This window comes from Mustelus asterias, unplaced genomic scaffold, assembly GCF_964213995.1.
Source record: "Mustelus asterias unplaced genomic scaffold, sMusAst1.hap1.1 HAP1_SCAFFOLD_253, whole genome shotgun sequence".
Lineage (NCBI taxonomy): Eukaryota > Metazoa > Chordata > Chondrichthyes > Carcharhiniformes > Triakidae > Mustelus > Mustelus asterias.
Window position 1 is genome coordinate 560,052 of NW_027590220.1, and position 19,797 is coordinate 579,848.

General features: G+C 48.9%; 1 protein-coding gene across 1 annotated transcript in view; it reads left to right on the forward strand.

The window, feature by feature from the left end:
* LOC144485960 (putative flap endonuclease 1 homolog) overlaps window positions 1-3,744 on the forward strand; it is a 79,642-nt gene extending 75,898 nt beyond the window's left edge. Inside the window, exon 13 of the mRNA XM_078204035.1 lies at window positions 3,634-3,744. Within this exon, the coding sequence (XP_078060161.1) occupies window positions 3,634-3,744 (111 nt within the window). The remainder of the gene's footprint in view (window positions 1-3,633) is intronic.
* The last annotated feature ends 16,053 nt before the right edge of the window (window positions 3,745-19,797 follow it).

Sequence of the window (19,797 nt, forward strand, 5' to 3'; positions counted from 1 at the left end):
GGAGAATGGACAAAGAAGTGGCAGATGGAATACAATGTGGGAAAGTGTGAGGTTATGCACTTTGGAAGGAGGAATGGAGACATAGACTATTTTCTAAATGGGAAAAGACTTCGGAAATCTGTTATGTGAGACCTTGTTGAAAGTCTTCTGAAAGTCTAAATAAATCACATCCACTGGTTCTCCTCGGTCAACTCTGCTCGTTACATCCTCAAAAAATTCCAATAGATTCGTCAAGCCTGATTTCCCTTTTGTAAATCCATGCTGACTTTGTCTGATTATCCCACTGCCTTCCAAATGCTGAGCTATGAAATCCTTGATAATGGACTCCAGCAACTTCCCCAGTACCGACGTCAGGCTCACTGGTCTGTAGTTCCCTGTTTTCTCTCTACCTCCCTTTTTGAATAGTTTTGAATACGGGTTTACATTAGCTACCCTCCAATCTGTCAGAACCAGTCCACTCTCTGTCACTTTTTCTCTGTCTCTCTCTGAATCTCTCTCTCTCTCTGTCTGTCTCTGTCTATCTGCCTCTCTGTCTCTGTCTCTCTGTCTCTGTCTCTCCCTGTCTCTGTCTTTCTCTCTCTGTCTGTCTCCCTTTCTCTGTCTCTTTCTGTCTCTCTCTCTGTCCCTGTCTCTCTGTCTCTCTCTCTCTCTCTGTCTCTCTCTCTTTGTCTCTCTCTCTCTCTCTCTGTCTCTGTCTCTCTCTCTCTCTCTGTCTCTCTCTGTCTCTCTCTCTGTCTCTCTCTCTCTGTCTCTCTCTCTCTCTGTCTCTGTCTCTCTCTCTGTCTCTCTCGCTCTGTCTCTCTCTCTCCGTCTCTGTCTCTCTCTGTCTCTCTCTCTCTCTCTCTCTGTCTCTCTCTCTCTGTCTCTCTCTCTCTCTGTCTCTCTCTCTGTCTCTCTCTGAATCTCTCTGTCTCTCTCTCTCCGTCTCTGTCTCTCTCTCTCTGTCTCTCTCTCTGTCTCTCTCTCTCTGTCTCTCTCTCTGTCTCTCTCTCTCCATCTCTGTCTCTCTCTCTCCGTCTCTCTCTGTCTCTGTCCCCATTTTGTTCTAATTTTGGAAGTTATTATTGAATCTGTCATTCCAGACAGTGCCTTCCAGATCACTGCAACTCGCTGTGTGAAAAACTGTTTCTTCATCTATCCGTTTGCTTCTTTTCCCAATCCCGGGACCTGGGTTCGATTCCCGGCTTGGGTCACTGTCTGTGTGGAGTTTGCACATTCTCCCCGTATCTGCATGGGTTTCCTCCGGATGCTCTGGTTTCCTCCCACACTCCAAAGATGTGCAGGTTAGGTGCATTGGCCGTGATAAATTGCCCCTTAGTGTCCTGGAATGTGTAGGTTAGAGGGACTGGTGGGGTAAATATGTGAGGTTTCGGGAATAGCGCCTGGGGTAGGATTGTTATCGGTACAGACTTGATGGGCTGAATGGCCTCCTTCTGCACTGTAGGGATTAGAACAAAGAAAGAACAAAGAACAATACAGCACAGAAACAGGCCCTTCGGCCCTCCAAGCCCACGCCGCTCCCTGGTCCAAACTAGACCATTCTTTTGTATCCCTCCCTTCCCACTCCGTTCATGTGGCTATCTAGATAAGTCTTAAATGTTCCCAGTGTGTCCGCCTCCACCACCTTGCCTGGCAGCGCATTCCAGGCCCCCACCACCCTGTGTGTAAAATATGTCCTTCTGATATCTGTGTTAAACCTCCCCCCCCACCTCACCTTGAACCTATGACCCCTCGTGAACGTCACCACCGATCTGGGAAAAAGCTTCCCACCGTTCACCCTATCTATGCCTTTCATAATTTTATACACCTCTATTAGGTCTCCCCTCATCCTCCATCTTTCCAGTGAGAACAACCCCAGTTTACCCAATCTCTCCCCATAACTAAGCCCCTCCATACCAGGCAACATCCTGGTAAACCTCCTCTGCACTCTCTCCAAAGCCTCCACGTCCTTCTGGTAGTGTGGCGACCAGAACTGGACGCAGTATTCAAAATGGGGCCAAACCAACGTTCTATACAACCGCAACATCAGACCCCAACTTTTATATTCTATGCCCCGTCCTATAAAGGCAAGCATGCCATATGCCTTATTCACTACCTTCTCCACCTGTGACGTCACCTTCAAGGATCTGTGGACTTGCACACCCAGGTCCCTCTGCGTATCTACACCCTTTATGGTTCTGCCATTTATCGTAAAGCTCCCCCCTACGTTAGTTCTACCAAAATGCATCACTTCGCATTTATCAGAACAACAAAGAACAAAGAACAGTACAGCACAGGAAACAGGCCCTTCGGCCCTCCAAGCCTGTGCCGCTCCTTGGTCCAACTAGACCAATCGTTTGTATCCCTCCATTCCCAGGCTGCTCATGTGACTATCCAGGTAAGTCTTAATAGGCCGATTGAACTCCATCTGCCATTTCTTTGCCCAAATTTCCAGTCTATCTATATCCTTCTGTAGCCTCTGGCAATGTTCCTCACTATCTGCAAGTCCAGCCATTTTCGTGTCGTCCGCAAACTTACTGATCACCCCAGTTACATCTTCTTCCAGATCGTTTATAGAAATCACAAACAGCAGAGGTCCCAATACAGAGCCCTGCGGAACACCACTAGTCACAGGCATCCAGCCGGAAAAAGACCCTTCCACTACCACCCTCTGTCTTCTGTGACCAAGCCAGTTCTCCACCCATCTAGCCACCTCCCCCTTTATCCCATGAGATCCAACCTTTTGCACCAACCTACCATGAGGGACTTTGTCAAACGCTTTACTAAAGTCCATATAGACGACATCCACGGCCCTTCCCTCGTCAACCATTCTAGTCACTTCTTCAAAAAACTCCACCAGGTTAGTTAGGCATGACCTCCCTCTCACAAAACCATGCTGACTATCGTTAATGAGTTTATTCCATTCTAAATGCGCATACATCCTAGCTCTAAGAATCCTCTCCAACAACCTCCCTACCACGGACGTCAAGCTCACCGGCCTATAATTACCCGGGTTATCCTTCCTACCCTTCTTAAATAACGGGACCACATTAGCTATCCTCCAATCCTCTGGGACCTCACCTGTGTCCAGTGATGAGACAAAGATTTGCGTCAGAGGCCCAGCGATTTCATCTCTCGTCTCCTTGAGCAGCCTGGGATAGATTCCATCAGGCCCTGGGGATTTGTCAGTCTTTATATTTCCTAAAAAACCTAACACTTCCTCCCCTGTAATGGAGATTTTCTCTAACGGGTCAACACTCCCCTCCGAGATACTCCCAGTCAACACATCGCTCTCCTTTGTGAATACCGACGCAAAGTATTCATTTAGGATCTCCCCTACTTCTTTGGGCTCTAAGCATAATTCCCCACTTTTGTCCCTGAGAGGTCCGATTTTTTCCCTGACAACCCTTTTGTTCCTAACGTATGATTGTATGAGTCTCTTCAATCTGTGACCCTCTGGTTACCCACCCTCTGGTCACTGGGAACACTTTCTCCGGATTTACTCTATCCAAACCCTCAGTATTTTGAAAATCTCGATTAAACCCCCCCTTAACCTTCTCTGTTCCGAGGAGAACGATCCCAGAATCTCCAGTCTGTCTCTGCACCGACGTTGATTTCTGTAAAATAACAGAATTTTAATTGTGTTTCTTGTAGACACAACGGAGCAACGTGGAGAAGAAAAACAGCCAGGTTTGTGAATTCTATAATCGTGAAGCATCCATTGTAACCCTCTGCACAGGCCCGAACCTGTCTCCTAACTGGTGAAAAATACTTCCAGCAGCAATTCAGGGGGATGGTGCACTGACATTATCACTGGGCTAGTAATCCAGAGACTGCTCTGGGGCCTGGGTTCGAATCCCACCACGGCAAAATTCAGTAAATAAATTATCAAAATACTGGATTGTTGGAAAAACCCATCTGGGTCACTAATGTCCTTTAGGGAAGGAAATCTGCCGTCCTTACCCGGTCTGGCCTACATGTGACCCCAGAGCCACAGCAATGTGGGTGACTACCCCGGATAAGCCACTTGGTTCCGGGGTAATTAGGAGTGGGCGTGTCTCGGAAGCACTCTGTGGCAGAATAATCCCGAGCTGGAATTCTCACCGTGTGAGGGTGCAGCTGATCAGAGACCCTTCCGTACCCGGGCAGCTGTGTGAGGGAGGGGGGGAGAAAGAGATGGCCATGGGGGTAGGTGAGGGATGCTGGGAGCAGGCTGGAGGGAAAGCCTTGGCCCGGAATGTTCAATATCTTCCCGGGAAATGTGAACGCAAAATAAAGCGAGGGAGGAAAAGGTGTAGAGACACAGGGGTCGAATCTCCCACACCCCCCAGGCTAGTTTCCCAGCGCAGTGGAGTGAGAGAATCTCCCGTCCGAGCATTCACGGGATTCAGGCGTGCGGTCCCACCGCACACACATCTCCCAAGGCCGGATTTCCAGCACCGTCTGATTCGCGCTGGAACCCGGGGCAACACCAGGTAAATACTTTGCATCTGTTTTTAATCTTATTTTAATGTGATTATCAGGCCCTGTCCTATCGGAATTCTCCGAGCCCGATAGCATCTCCCACCCAATGAGGAGTATTCCACCCCAGTGGGGTTCAGACTAGCTCCCCACGTTCAGGGAACTAGCGGTCCGACCCCACTGGAGTGAAGGAGGGACCAATCTGGGCCCCCAGGGGGCCGGGCAGTGGGGGGGTGGTGCCCCCTGAGCAGCTTAGCAGTGCCAGCCTGTGCCCCCACCACTGCCCATGCCCAGGGGGCACCTTGACACTACTCATCAGGCATCGGGCAGTGCCAAGGGGGTGAGGCCTAAAGGGGGTGGGGCCTGGCAGGGCGAGGCTTAGGGCGATCGGGGGGCTGGGGGTCACATAGCCACGCTGCATGGGTGTTGTGAGACTTCTTACTCTGCATGGAGATCAATGGGAGCAGAAGGGAGGCCAGCGATCAGGATGGGCTCAGGGGGAGGTTCAGGACTGCTGGGGGGGTGGGGTGAATCTGTTTTGGGGGGGGGGACTGGAGATCGGGGTGGGCTGGGCCGAGCTGGGCCGGGATGGGGGTGAGGAGGGGTCAGAGCTGGCCTGTGAATGGAGCGGGAGGGTCTGCGATCGGGCTGTGGAGGGGTTGGGGGCAGCACTGCGGGGGTCCCGGGCTGGCCAGCGATCGAGTTGGCCAGCAAATGGGGAGGCTGACAGTGCGGGGCCCCTGCGCATGGACAGAGTTCCGCTGGTTCCAGCCTCTCCAGTGTGAATAGCTCCGCCCCCACTCCCCGAGCTTTCAATGATATTCACACTGGGGGTCTCTGCAGTGGGAGATTCCTGTCTGAACTCCCAATGAGAAAATACCGTCAATTACTCCAGTTTTCACACAAATTCAACACTTAGGATTTTTTTGGGAGAATCCCGGCCACGGAGTCAGACACGCGTCGGGAACTGAACATTTCAACACCCCCTTCTCTCACTTTTCAGGAATCTTCCGGAACACTGAAACGGCAAACAACTTCATCAAACGGCTAAAGAGATCGACAGAAGTGTCTGACCTCCTGGAAAGGTCAGAGACAAGAAGATGTTTCATCGAAACGTCAGTCCGAGGCCGATACAGAGATAGACCAATAGCTGGCTGGAGGAGAGACAGAGACAGAGGGAGAGGTGTTTGTATTTGTCCATGCAGTGGGGGCGTCACTGCTGAGGGCTGTATTCCTGGCCCTTCCCTAAATGCCCCCGAGAGCTGCCTGCTTGAACCACAGCCCCGGGGGAGACGGCACTGGAGGGGTTTAGTCACTGGGTTAGTAATCCCGAGACCCAGACTGGTGCCCTGGGGACAGAGGTTCAAATCTCACCACGGGGTGGGTAGTTTAATTCAATTAATAAATCTGGAATATAAAACCAGTCTCCGTAATGATGACCATGAATCCATTGTCAATTGCTGTAAAAACCCATCTGGGTCACTAATGTCCTTTAGGGAAGGAAATCTGCCGTCCTTACCCGGTCTGGCCTACATGTGACTCCAGAGCCACAGCAATGTGGTTGACTCTCAACTGCCCTCCAAGGGCAACTAGGGATGGGCAATAAATGCTGACCCAGCCAGAGACACCCACACACCATGATAGAATAAAGAAAAGTCCATGTCGTGTAGATACACCACACCCCCAAAACTAATCCCACTGCCCCGCTCTCTCCCCATAGCCCTGTGTCACTCCCAAAACTAATCCCACTGCCCCGCTCTCTCCCCATAGCCCTGTATCAATCCCAAACTAATCCCACTGCCCCGCTCTCTCTCCATAGCCCTGTATCAATCCCCAAACTAATCCCACTGCCCCGCTCTCTCCCCATAGCCCTGTATCAATCCCCAAAACTAATCCCACTGCCCCGCTCTCTCCCCATAGCCCTGTATCAATCCCCAAAACTAATCCCACTGCCCCGCTCTCTCCCCATAGCCCTGTATCAATCCCCAAAACTAATCCCACTGCCCCGCTCTCTCCCCATAGCCTTGTATCAACCCCAAACTAATCCCACTGCCCCGCTCTCTCCCCATAGCCCTGTATCAATCCCCAAACTAATCCCACTGCCCCGCTCTCTCCCCATAGCCCTGTATCAATCCCAAACTAATCCCACTGCCCCGCGCTCTCCCCATAGCCCTGTATCAATCCCAAACTAATCCCACTGCCCCGCTCTCTCCCCATAGCCCTGTATCAATCCCAAACTAATCCTACTGCCCCGCTCTCTCCCCATAGCCCTGTATCAATCCCCAACTAATCCCACTGCCCCGCGCTCTCCCCATAGCCCTGTATCAATCCCCAACTAATCCCACTGCCCCGCTCTCTCCCCATAGCCCTGTATCAATCCCCAAAACTAATCCCACTGCCCCGCTCTCTCCCCATAGCCCTGTATCAATCCCCAAACTAATCCCACTGCCCCGCGCTCTCCCCATAGCCCTGTATCAATCCCCAAACTAATCCCACTGCCCCGCTCTCTCCCCATAGCCCTGTATCAATCCCCAAACTAATCCCACTGCCCCGCTCTCTCCCCATAGCCCTGTATCAATCCCCAAACTAATCCCACTGCCCCGCTCTCTCCCCATAGCCCTGTATCAATCCCCAACTAATCCCACTGCCCCGCGCTCTCCCCTTAGCCCTGTATAAATCCCCAAACTAATCCCACTGCCCCGCTCTCTCCCCATAGCCCTGTATCAATCCCCAAACGAATCCCACTGCCCCGCTCTCTCCCCATAGCCCTGTATCAATCCCCAAAACTAATCCCACTGCCCCGCTCTCTCCCCATAGCCCTGTATCAATCCCCAAACGAATCCCACTGCCCCGCTCTCTCCCCATAGCCCTGTATCAATCCCCAACTAATCCCACTGCCCCGCGCTCTCCCCTTAGCCCTGTATCAATCCCCAAACTAATCCCACTGCCCCGCTCTCTCCCCATAGCCCTGTATCAATCCCCAAACTAATCCCACTGCCCCGCTCTCTCCCCATAGCCCTGTATCAATCCCCAAACTAATCCCACTGCCCCGCTCTCTCCCCATAGCCCTGTATCAATCCCCAACTAATCCCACTGCCCCGCGCTCTCCCCTTAGCCCTGTATAAATCCCCAAACTAATCCCACTGCCCCGCTCTCTCCCCATAGCCCTGTATCAATCCCCAAACGAATCCCACTGCCCCACTCTCTCCCCATAGCCCTGTATCAATCCACAAACTAATCCCACTGCCCCGCTCTCTTCCCATAGCCCTGTATCAATCCACAAACGAATCCCACTGCCCCGCTCTCTCGCCATAGCCCTGAATCAATCCCCAAACTAATCCCACTGCCCCACTCTCTCCCCAACGCCCTGTATCAATCCCCAAACTAATCCCACTGCCCCACTCTCTCGCCATAGCCCTTTATAAATCACAAACTAATCCCCTGCCCCGCTCTCTCCCCATAGCCCTGTATCAATCCCAAACTAATCCCACTGCCCCACTCTCTCCCCATAGCCCTGTATCAATGCCCAAACTAATCCCACTGCTCTGCTCTCTCCCCATAGCCCTGTATCAATCCCAAACTAATCCCACTGCCCCGCTCTCTCCCCATAGCCCTGTATCAACCCCCAAACTAATCCCACTGCCCTGCTCTCTCCCCATACCCCTGTATCAACCCCCAAACTAATCCCACTACCCCGCTCTCTCCCCATCGCCCTGTATCAATCCCCAAACTGATCCCACTGCCCCACTCTTCTCCCCATAGCCCTACATCAAACCCCAAACTAATCCCACTGTCCCAATACGTCTTTTTTGTTTTCCCTTTGTTTCCCTCGCTAACAGCATGGTGGATGCGCCTACACCACATGGACCTCAGTGGTTCAAGAAGGCAGCTCACCATCACATTCTCAAAGGCAATTATGAATGGGAAATAAACTCCCACTGTGCTGTTAGGGAGGGAGTTCCAAGATTTTGACCCAGCGACAGTGAAGGAACGGCCGATATATTTCCAAGTCAGGATAGTGAGTGACTCGGAGGGGAATCTCCAGGTGGGGGTGTTCCCAGGTATCTGCTGTTCTTGTCCTTCTAGATGGAAGTGGTCATGGGTTTGGAAGGCGCTGCCTAAGGAGCCTTGGTGAGTTGCTGCAGTGCATCTTGTAGATGGTACACACGGCTGTCACTGTGCGTTGGTGGTGGAGGGAGTGGGTGTTTGTGGATGGGGCGCTGATCAAGCGGGGCTGCTTTGTCCTGGATGGTGTCGAGCTTCTACAAGGCACAAGTCAGGAGTGTGATGGGATACCCTCCACTTGCCTGGATGGGTGCAGCTCCAACAAGACTCACCATCTACATGCCAAGCAGTGGGTTTGGAGTTAGCTCTGGGGAGTGAGTGAGAAGCGGCTGAGATTGCAGCTCTCGGACAAGCCTGACCATTTGGCAGAGAACCTGTTTGGGTTTGTGATAAATAATTGGGAATGATTGAATCTGTGTCTGCCCCTTCTCATTGCAGCTTCGCTGAAAGTGTGGAAGGGGCGTGGGAGAAAGTGAAGGAAGTCTTTGAGGAGATAACTGATCCAGAGATATTAGATTCTTGAAGCTGGACTGTACATCCGCGATCAACCTCACCAGCTGGGTGTCAGTGTCAAACTTGAACAACGCCATGAAACTAACCAAGAATTACATTATTTATTCACTGAGTCAGGTACGCACTGAATTCAGGAGGTATACACAGTGTACAATATACTCACATATACACTGAATTCAGGATGTGTATACCGCACTCTGTGTACAATATACTCACATATACACTGAATTCAGGTTGTGTATACCGCACTCTGTGTACAATATACTCACATATACACTGAATTCAGGATGTGTATACCGCACTCTGTGTACAATATACTCACATATACACTGAATTCAGGATGTGTATACCACACTCTGTGTACAATATACTCAGATATATACTGAATTTAAGATCTGTTTACCCACATAGTATGCCATATACTCACATATACACTGAATTTATGATCAGTATATCACACACACTGTACGATATATTCACCATACTCTCTAAATTCAGGATGTGTATACCGTACTCTGTGTATAATATATTCACATGTACACTGAATTCAGGATGTGTATACCATAATCTGTGTACAATGTACTCACATATACACTGAATTCAGGATGTGCATACCATAATCTGTGTACAATGTACTCACATATACACTGAATTCAGGATGTGTATACCACCCTCTGTGTACAATATACTCACATATACATGGAATTTGGGATGTGTATATCTACATGCTGTGTACAATAATGATTTTAATAAACATTCTGTTTTTTTATGAGTTGCTTTTAATTCTGAAATGTTAATGAAATGTAAATCACAATGCCAGTTTTGTTCTTTTCAATTATTCTGTCCAAACACAGCCTGACGATTAATGATGACTGAAGATCAAAGAACCAGAAACACAGGAATAGGAGGCCATTCGGCCCATTGAGTTTGTGCTATTCAATATGACCCATGACTGATCTGAAATAATCCTCAGCCCCACTTTCCCGCCTTATCCCCATAACCCTCGATTCCCTTACTGATAAAAACCTGTCTATCTCAGCCTGGAACGTAGTGACCCAACCTTTACAGTGCTCTGCGGGAAAGAATTCCATAGATCCACCACCCGCTGAGAGAAGAACATTTATAGACGCACCCTTAGTTTAGCGCCAGTTGGTGGAACTGAACAATTGCAGACGATCCCTACAGGAAAAAACATCGCTTGTTTGAGTATTTTGAGACAGTCCCTTACAGCAGTGTCACTATTGCAATTTAGACACAGCCCCTAACTGTATTATATCTGTTTTTGATCATTAACAGACAGTCCCTCATTGCAGTGTCGCTATTTAAGAAGAACAAGAACAAAGAACAGTACAGCACAGGAACAGGCCCTTCGGCCCTCCCAGCCTGTGCCGATCATGATGCCCTAACTAAACTAAAAATAACCTTCTGCCCTTACTCGGTCCGGATCCCTCTATTCCCTCCCTATTCATGCACCCATCCAGATGCCTCTTAAATGTTGTTAATGTACCTGCTTCCACCACCTCCTCTGGCAGCGCGTTCCAGACACCCACCACTCTCTGCGTGAAAAACCTCCCCCGCACATCTCCCTTAAACTCTCCCCCTCTCACCTTGAACCTGTGCCCCCGTGTAATTGACACTTCCACCCTGGGAAGAAACCTCTGACTATCCACCCTGTCTGTGCCTCTCATCATTTTGTAGACCTCTATCAGGTCTCCCCTCAGCCTCCATCTTTCCAGTGAAAACAATCCCAGTTTATTCAACCTCTCCTCATAGCCGACACCCTCGAGACCAGGCAACATCCTGGTGAACCTTCTTTGCACTCTCTCCGAAGCTCCCCTGTCCTTCTGGTAGTGCGGTGACCAGAACTGCACGCAACACTCCAAATGCAGCCTAACCAAGGTTTTATATAGCTGCAACATGATTTCCCAACTCCTGTACTCAGTGCCCCGGCTGATGAAGACAAGCATGTCATATACCTTCTTAATCACCTTGGCCACCTGTGTTGCCACTTTTAGGGAACTGTGGACCTGTACGCCCAGATCCCTCTGTATGTTAATGTTCCGAAGGGTTCTGCCATTTACAGTATAATTCATACCTAAATTTGATCCTCCAAAATGCATCACCTCGCATTTAAAGTAAAGTTAAAGTTTATTTATTAGTCACAAGTAAGGCTTACATTAACACTGCAATGAAGTTACTGTGAAATTCCCCTAGTCGCCACACTCCGGCGCCTGTTTGGGTCAATGCACCTAACCAGCACGTCTTTCAGAATGTGGGAGGAAACCGGAGCACCCGGAGGAAACCCACGCAGACACGGGGAGAACGTGCAAACTCCACACAGACAGTGACCCAAACCGGGAATCAAACCCAGGTCCCTGGCACTGTGAAGCAGCAGTGTTAACCACTGTGCCACCGTGCCGCCCCTTTGTCTGGATTAAACTCCATCTGCCATTTCTGTGTCCAAGTCTCCAATCTACCTATATCCTGTTGTATCCTCTGACAATCCCCAGAACTGTTGTTGTCAAACGCCTTACTAAAGTCCTTATGAACTACATCCACAGCCGTTCCTTCATCAATTATCTTTCTCAGCTCTTCAAAAAACTCTACCAAGTTGGTGAGACATGACCTTCCCTGCACAAACCATGCTGCCTGTCACTAACTACTCCATTTTCCTCCAAATGTGCCTCCTTCTAAATCCTGTCCCTCAGCATCTTCTCCAAAAGCTTCCCCACCACTGACGTCAGGCTCACCGGCCTATAATTTTCTGGATTATCCCTGCTTCCTTTCTTAAACAATTGAACAATATTGGCTATTCTCCAGTCCTCTGGAACCTCGCCTGTGGTCAAAGAAGATGTGAAGATATCTGTTAAGGCCTCAGCTATTTCTCTCCATGCCTCCTGCAGTAACCTGAGATAGATCCCAGTCAGCCCCGGGGACTTGTCTACCTCAATGCAATTCAGCACACCCAACACTTCCTTCAATATATTAACATTCTCTCTGAGTGACTATTTAGAGGAAGTCCCGCGTCCTGTGCCATTTTATCTGGTGATTCTCCGAAGGCCAGAGGAATTCTATACATAGAACATAGAAAAGCTACAGCACAAACAGGCCCTTTGGCCCACAAGTTGCGCCGAACATGTCCCTACCTACGAGGCTTACCTATAACCCTCTATCTTACTAACTTCCATGAACTTATCCAAAAGTCTCTTAAAAGATCCTATCGAATCCGCCTCCACCACCTCTACCGGCAGCCGATTCCACGCACCCACCACCCTCTGAGTGAAAAACTTACCCCTAACCTCTCCTCTGTACCTACTCCCCAGCACCCTAAATCTGTGACCTCTTGTGGCAACCATTACAGCCCTGGGTAAAAGCCTCTGAGAATCCACTCTATCAATACCTCTCAACATCTTATACACCTCTATCAGGTCACCTCTCATCCTTCGCTTCTCCAAGGAGAAAAGACCGAGCTCTCTCAACCTATCCTCATAAGGCATGCCACCTAATCCAGGCAACATCCTTGTAAATCTCCTCTGCACCCTTTCTATGGCTTCCACATCCTTTCTGTAATGAGGCGACCAGAACTGGGCACAGTACTCCAGGTGGGGTCTGACCAGGGTCCTATACAGCTGCAGCATTATCTCCCGATTTCTAAACTCAATTCCTCTATTGATGAAGACCAGTATTCCATACGTGTTCTTAACCACAGCCTCCACCTGTGACGCTGCTTTGAGCATCCTATGAACCCGGACCCCAAGATCCTTCTGATCTTCCACACTGCCAAGCGTCTTACCCTTAATATTATATTCTTTCATCCTATTCAACCTGCCAAAATGAACCACCACACACTTATCTGGGTTGAAGTCCATCTGCCACTTCTCCGCCCAGTTTTGCATCTTATCTATGTCTCGTTGCAACTGCTGACATCCCTCTACACTATCCACAACACCACCAACCTTTGTGTCATCAGCAAACTTGCCAACTTAACAAAGGGAGGGAGTGAAAATCAGAGATACGGAGCCAGCGGTCCCTCCGCCTCTGTGAGACTCCACCCGCACATTGATCCACTTACCCAGGACAGGCGGACACCAGGGCAAATTGGGTTTACATTCTCTGGAGTTTCAGAGAATGAGAGGTGATCCTCAAGTAAGATTCTGAAAGGGTTTGATGGTGGAGAGAGAGAGAGATTGTTTCCCATGGTCAGGGGAATCTAGAACATGGGGGCACGGTCGCAGGATAAGGGGCCAATCATTCAGGACTGAGATGAGGAGAATGTTCTTCACTCAAAGGGGTGTGGATCCCACAGCTGGGATTCTCCGAACTGACCTGTGACTGGGATTCTCCGACCTGACCTGTGACTGGGATTCTCCGACCTGACCTGTGACTGGGATTCTCCGACCTGACCTGTGACTGGGATTCTCCGATCTGACCTGTGACTGGGATTCTCCGACCTGACCTGTGACTGGGATTCTCCGACCTGACCTGTGACTGGGATTCTCCGACCTGACCTGTGACTGGGATTCTCCGACCTGACCTGTGACTGGGATTCTCTGACCTGACCTGTGACTGGGATTCTCCGACCTGACCTGTGACTGGGATTCTTCAGTCCCGCTGGAAGCAGCGATGGGCGTGAAGGATCGGAGAATTCTGGACAATGGTTTTACTGCTGCTCTGTTGCTTTGGTCTGTCATAGAGTCATAGAGTCATAGAGGTTTACAGCATGGAAACAGGCCCTTCGGCCCAACTTGTCCATGCTACCCTTTTTTTTAAACCCCTAAGCTAATCCCAATTGCCCGCATGTGGCTCATATCCCTCTATACCCATCGTACCCATGTAACTATCTAAACGCTTTTTAAAAGACAAAATTGTACCCGCCTCTACTATCTCTGGCAGCTTGTTCCAGACACTCACCACCCTCTGTGTGAAAAAATAACCCCTCTGGACACTTTTGTATCTCTCCCCTCTCACCTTAAACCTATGCCCTCTCGTTTTAGACTCCCCTACCTTTGGGGGAATAAAATGACTATCTAGCTGATCTGTGCCCCTCATTATTTTATAGACCTCTATAAGATCACCCTCAAGCTGCTATGCTCCAGAGAGAAAAGTCCCAGTCTATCCAGCCACTCCTTATAACTCAATCCATCAAGTCCCGGTAGCATCCTAGTAAATCTTTTCTGCACTCTTTCTAGTTTAATAATATCCTTTCTATAATAGGGTGACCAGAACTGTACGCAGTATTCCAAGTGTGGCCTTACCAATGTCTTGTACAACTTCAATAAGACGTCCCAACTCCTGTATTCAATGTTCTGACCGATGAAACCAAGCATGCCGAATGCCTTCTTCACCACTCTGTCCACCTGTGACTCCACTTTCAAGGAGCTATGAACATGTACCCCTAGATCTCTTTGTTCTGTAACTCTCCCCAACGCCCTACCATTAACTGAGTAAGTCCTTCCCTGGTTCAATCTACCAAAATGCATCGCCTCATACTTATCTAAATTACCTCCTAAATTCTCATCCAAATCATTAATATAAATGACAAACAACAGTGGACCCAGCACTGATCCCTGAGGCACACCGCTGGTCACAGGCCTCCAGTTTGAAAAACAACATCTCCAACCATCCTCTGGCTTCTGTCAAGAAGCCAATTCTGTATCCATTTAGATACCTCACCCTGGATCCCGTGAGATTTAACCTTATGCAACAACCCACCATGCGGTACCTTGTCAAAGGCCTTGCTAAAGTCCATGTAGACAACATCGACTGCACTGCCCTCATCTACCTTCTTGGTTACCCCTTCAAAAAACTCAATCAAATTTGAGAGACATGATTTTCCACTCACAAAACCATGCTGACTGTCCCTAATCAGTCCTTGCATCTCTAAATGCCTGTAGATCCTGTCTCTCAGAATACCTTCCAACAACTTATCCACTACAGACGTTAGGCTCACTGGCCTGTAGTTCCCAGGCTTTCTCCTACATTTGCCATCCTCCAATCTTCAGGCACCTCACCTGTGACTATCGATGATTCAAATATCTCGGCGAGGGACCCGCAATTTCCTCCCTAGCCTCCCACAATGTCCTGGGATACACTTCATCAGGTCCCGGGGATTTATCTACCTTGATGCGCTTTAAGACTTCCAGCACCTCCTTCTCTGTAATATGTAAACTCCTCAAGACATCACTATTTATTTCCTCAAGTTCCCTAACATTCATGCTTTTCTCAACAGTAAATACTGATGAGAAATATTCATATGGCATCTCGCCCATCTCTTGTGGATCCGCACATAGATGACCTTGTTGATCTTTAAGAGGCCCTACTCTCTCCCTTGTTACTCTTTTGGCCTTTATATATTTGTCGAAGTCTGTTTCTGACAAAGTGTTGGTTTGTTTCCACTCTTCATTCCTCTCGTTTCTTTTCTTGTGGGATCTTTCTGCGCTCTCCTTATGGGGTCTTTCATTGCCTCCTCTGAGGTCTTTGTTGCTTATTGAGCTTGTTTGAGAGTTGCCCTCTGTCTTGGCCCTTCCCCAATTTTCCTGTCCATAGCCATTTGTTTCCTCTTCTGCATGCCACTTTAAATGTAATACCACTTTAAGACTGTCACCTTGTTTATTGCTAGGGTCCGCAGCTGCTGATTCTGATATTTTCCCTGTGCTTTTGATTTGATTTGATTTATTACTGTCACAGTAATACAGTGAAAAGTATTGTTTCTTGCTCCGTTATACAGACAAAACATACCGTTCATAGAGAAGGAAACGTGAGAGTGCAGAATGTAGTGTTACAGTCATAGCTAGGGTGTAGAGAAAGATCAACTTAATGCAAGGTAGGTCCATTCAAAAGTCTGACAGCAGCAGGGAAGAAGCTGTTCTTGAGTCGGTTGGTACGTGACCTCAGACTTTTGTATCTTTTTCCTGAAGGAAGAAGGTGGAAGAGAGAATGTCCGGGAGCCAATGGATGGGAGGCTGGTTTGCGTGATGGATTGGGCTACATTCACGACCTTTTGCAGTTCCTTGCGGTCTTGGGCAGAGCAGGAGCCCAGACCGAACTGTGATACAACCAGAAAGAATGCTTTCTATGGTGCATCTGTAAAAGTTGGTGAGAGTCGTAGCTGACATGCCAAATTTCCTTGGTCTTCTGAGAAAGTAGAGGGGTTGGTGGGGCTTTCTTAACTATAGTGTCGGCATGGGGGGACCAGGACAGGTTGTTGGTGATCTGGACACCTAAAAACTTCAAGCTTTGGAAGCGAATCCTGGCTGCTCCTTTTTGAAGGAATGTTGATTACTGATAGAACATAGAACATAGAAAGCCACAGCACAAACAGGCCCTTCGGCCCACAGGTTGCGCCGATCACATCCCCACCTCTAGGCCTATCTATAGCCCTCAATCCCATTAAATCCCATGTACTCATCCAGAAGTCTCTTAAAAGACCCCAACGAGTTTGCCTCCACCACCACCGACGTCAGCCGATTCCACTCACCCACCACCCTCTGAGTGAAAAACTTACCCCTGACATCTCCTCTGTACCTACCCCCCAGCACCTTAAACCTGTGTCCTCTCGTAGCAACCATTTCAGCCCTTGGAAATAGCCTCTGAGAGTCTACCCTATCCAGACCTCTCAACATCTTGTAAACCTCTATCAGGTCACCTCTCATCCTTCGTCTCTCCAGGGAGAAGAGACCAAGCTCCCTCAACCTATCCTCATAAGGCATGCCCCCCAATCCAGGCAACATCCTTGTAAATCTCCTCTGCACCCTTTCAATGGCTTCAACATCTTTCCTGTAATGAGGTGACCAGAACTGCGCGCAGTACTCCAAGTGGGGTCTAACCAGGGTCCTATAAAGCTGCAGCATTATCTCCCGACTCCTAAACTCAATCCCTCGATTAATGAAGGCCAGTACGCCGTACGCCTTCTTGACCGCATCCTCCACCTGCGAGGCCGATTTAAGAGTCCTATGGACCCGGACCCCAAGGTCCTTCTGATCCTCTACACTGCTAAGAATGGTACCCTTCATATTATACTGCTGCTTCATCCCATTGGATCTGCCACATGATCTTGGAAAGATTGCTGCAGTGATTGAGGCTGGTGTGAGTGCCAGATGGGCTGATATTAATGGACAACAGGTGGAGCTCAGGGGGACAATGTTGGGATTAGCTCTGGGCTGCTCTCGCTGTACGCAGCTCTATATTTACAGGAGATATGTACACAGAGTTAATCATTATTAAACACACTGAACCCTTTCCTGACAACTTAAGGTGCAGACATGATTCTGTGTCACTGAGAATCAGCTGGCAATTTGCCTGATTTCAGAGATGTTCTCTGTCTTGTGTTAACTTGGACAATGAGTGTGCAGTTTGCCATCGAGAGCAGCCACATTTTGTAATCTAATTGTTGACACAGTATGATTCTGAACGCCTCCATTAAATGTCCCCTTAATGTTTGCTGCTCTCAGGAGTATGATCCCAACTCCCTCAGCCTCTCCACAATAACTCCCTCCTCCCCGGAACCACCATGTTTAACCTGCCCCTCACCCCCTCTCACTCTGTCTGATGGGACGGAACCAGAATCCCCCAGCTGTGACCAAACCCGTGCTTCATTCAGGTTTCATATTATTTCCTGTACTTTATATTCTGTGTCCCATTCTCCATGGACTTGCACAGGACAGGAGAAGGCCATTTGGCCCCTCTATGCTGTGCCTGCACTTTGAAAGAGATTTTTCCTTTGTCGCACTCCTGCTGGTCTTATTTAAGAGTATAAATATCTTGGGGTTGATTGTCAGGGGCCTTTCTGACCTTGCTTGCTAGCTGCAGTGATATACGTGCATGTTACCCATCTCTCTCTACCCCAATACCAACTTTAGTATCCTTACAATCAGTAAGGATAGGCAACAACACCTCCTCCACAATCATCCTCAACACCGGTGCCCCACAAGGCTGTGTTCTCAGCCCCCTACTATACTCCTTATACACCTATGACTGTGCGGCCAAATTTCCCTCCAATTCGATTTTCAAGTTTGCTGACGACACCACCGTAGTGGGTCGGATCTCAAACAGTGACGAGACAGAGTACAGGAATGAGATAGAGAATCTGGTGAACTGGTGCAGCAACAATAATCTCTCCCTCAATGTCAACAAAACGAAGGAGATTGTCATTGACTTCAGGAAGCGTAAAGGAGAACATGCCCCTGTCTACATCAATGGGGATGAAGTAGAAATGGTCGAGAGCTTCATGTTTTTAGGTGTCCAGATCACCAACAACCTGTCCTGGTCCCCCCATGCTGACACTATAGTTAAGAAAGCCCACCAACGCCTCTACTTTCTCAGAAGATTAAGGAAATTTGGCATGTCAGCTACGACTCTCACCAACTTTTACAGGTGCACCATAGAAAGCATTCTCTCTGGTTGTATCACAGCTTGGTCTGGCTCCTGCTCTGCCCAAGACCGCAAGGAACTACAATGGGTCGTGAATGTAGCCCAATCCATCACACAAACCAGCCTCCCATCCATTGACTCTGTCTACACTTCCCGCTGCCTCGGCAAAGCAGCCAGCATAATTAAGGATCCCACGGACCCCGGACATTCTCTCTTCCACCTCCTTCCGTTGGGAAAAAGATATAAAAGTCTGAGGTCACGTACCAACCGACTCAAGAACAGCTTCTTCCCTGCTGCTGTCAGACTTTTGAATGAACCTACCTTGCATTAAGTTGATCTTTCTCTTCACCCTAGCTATGACTGCGGCACGGCAGCACAGTGGTTAGCACTGCTGCCTCACAGCTCCAGGGACCTGGGTTCGATTCCCGGCTCGGGTCACTGTCTGTGTGGAGTTTGCACGTTCTCCCCGTGTCTGTGTGGGTTTCCTCCGGGTGCTCCGGTTTCCTCCCACAGTCCAAAGATGTGCGAGTTAGGTTGATTGGCCGTGCTAAAAATTGCCCCTTCGTGTCCTGAGATGCGTAGGTTAGAGGGATTAGTGGGTAAATATGTAGGGATTACGGGGATAGGGCCTGGGTGGGATTGTGGTCGGTGCAGACTCGATGGGCCAAATGGCCTCCTACTGCACTGTAGGGTTTCTATGATTCTATGACTGTAACACTATATTCTGCACTCTCTTGTTTCCCTCTCTATGAATGGTATGCTTTGTCTGTATAGCGCGCAAGAAACGATACTTTTCACTGTGTGTTAATACATGTGACAATAATAAATCAAATCAAATCGACTTTAACCAACAACCTTCCCGTTCCGTTCAATCGCCTGACCCTCATTATCTCAGACAAACTCAATTCCGTTGGGGTTCTGAAAACTGGCTCGGAACGTGGCCCACCATTTGGTGAGAGTTTAATATTCTCTAAAGGTAATCTCCAGGTGTAAAGAGCTGGATGAACTCGGAGGGGTTTCCTGTCCCCAGATGTGACCTTCCTCTCCGTACGGTCGAATTAGACGTTGAAGATTTACCAAGTATCAAATTCGCTTCAGCCTCATTCAACATAAACTCAAATAATCAGCGCGGAGCCAGTAAAACTCCAGTGGGATTTTCCCGACAGGGAGAGGAAGGGGCGGCTGTATTTGAAGGGGAGATGTTGCGATCAGGATATTATTGAGATGGTTTACAGTAATGTGTGGGCTATAACAGGGACACATAAGGATGAGTGTTATTGGGAGATGTTGCGGGATTGGCATGGGTCCATTGGCAATCAGAGACTGAAGGTGAACTCTAATTCACTCGGTCACTATCTGAGCTGTCTCCCAGAGGAGGAAAACCACAAAGGAGGCCGTTCAGCCCATCTT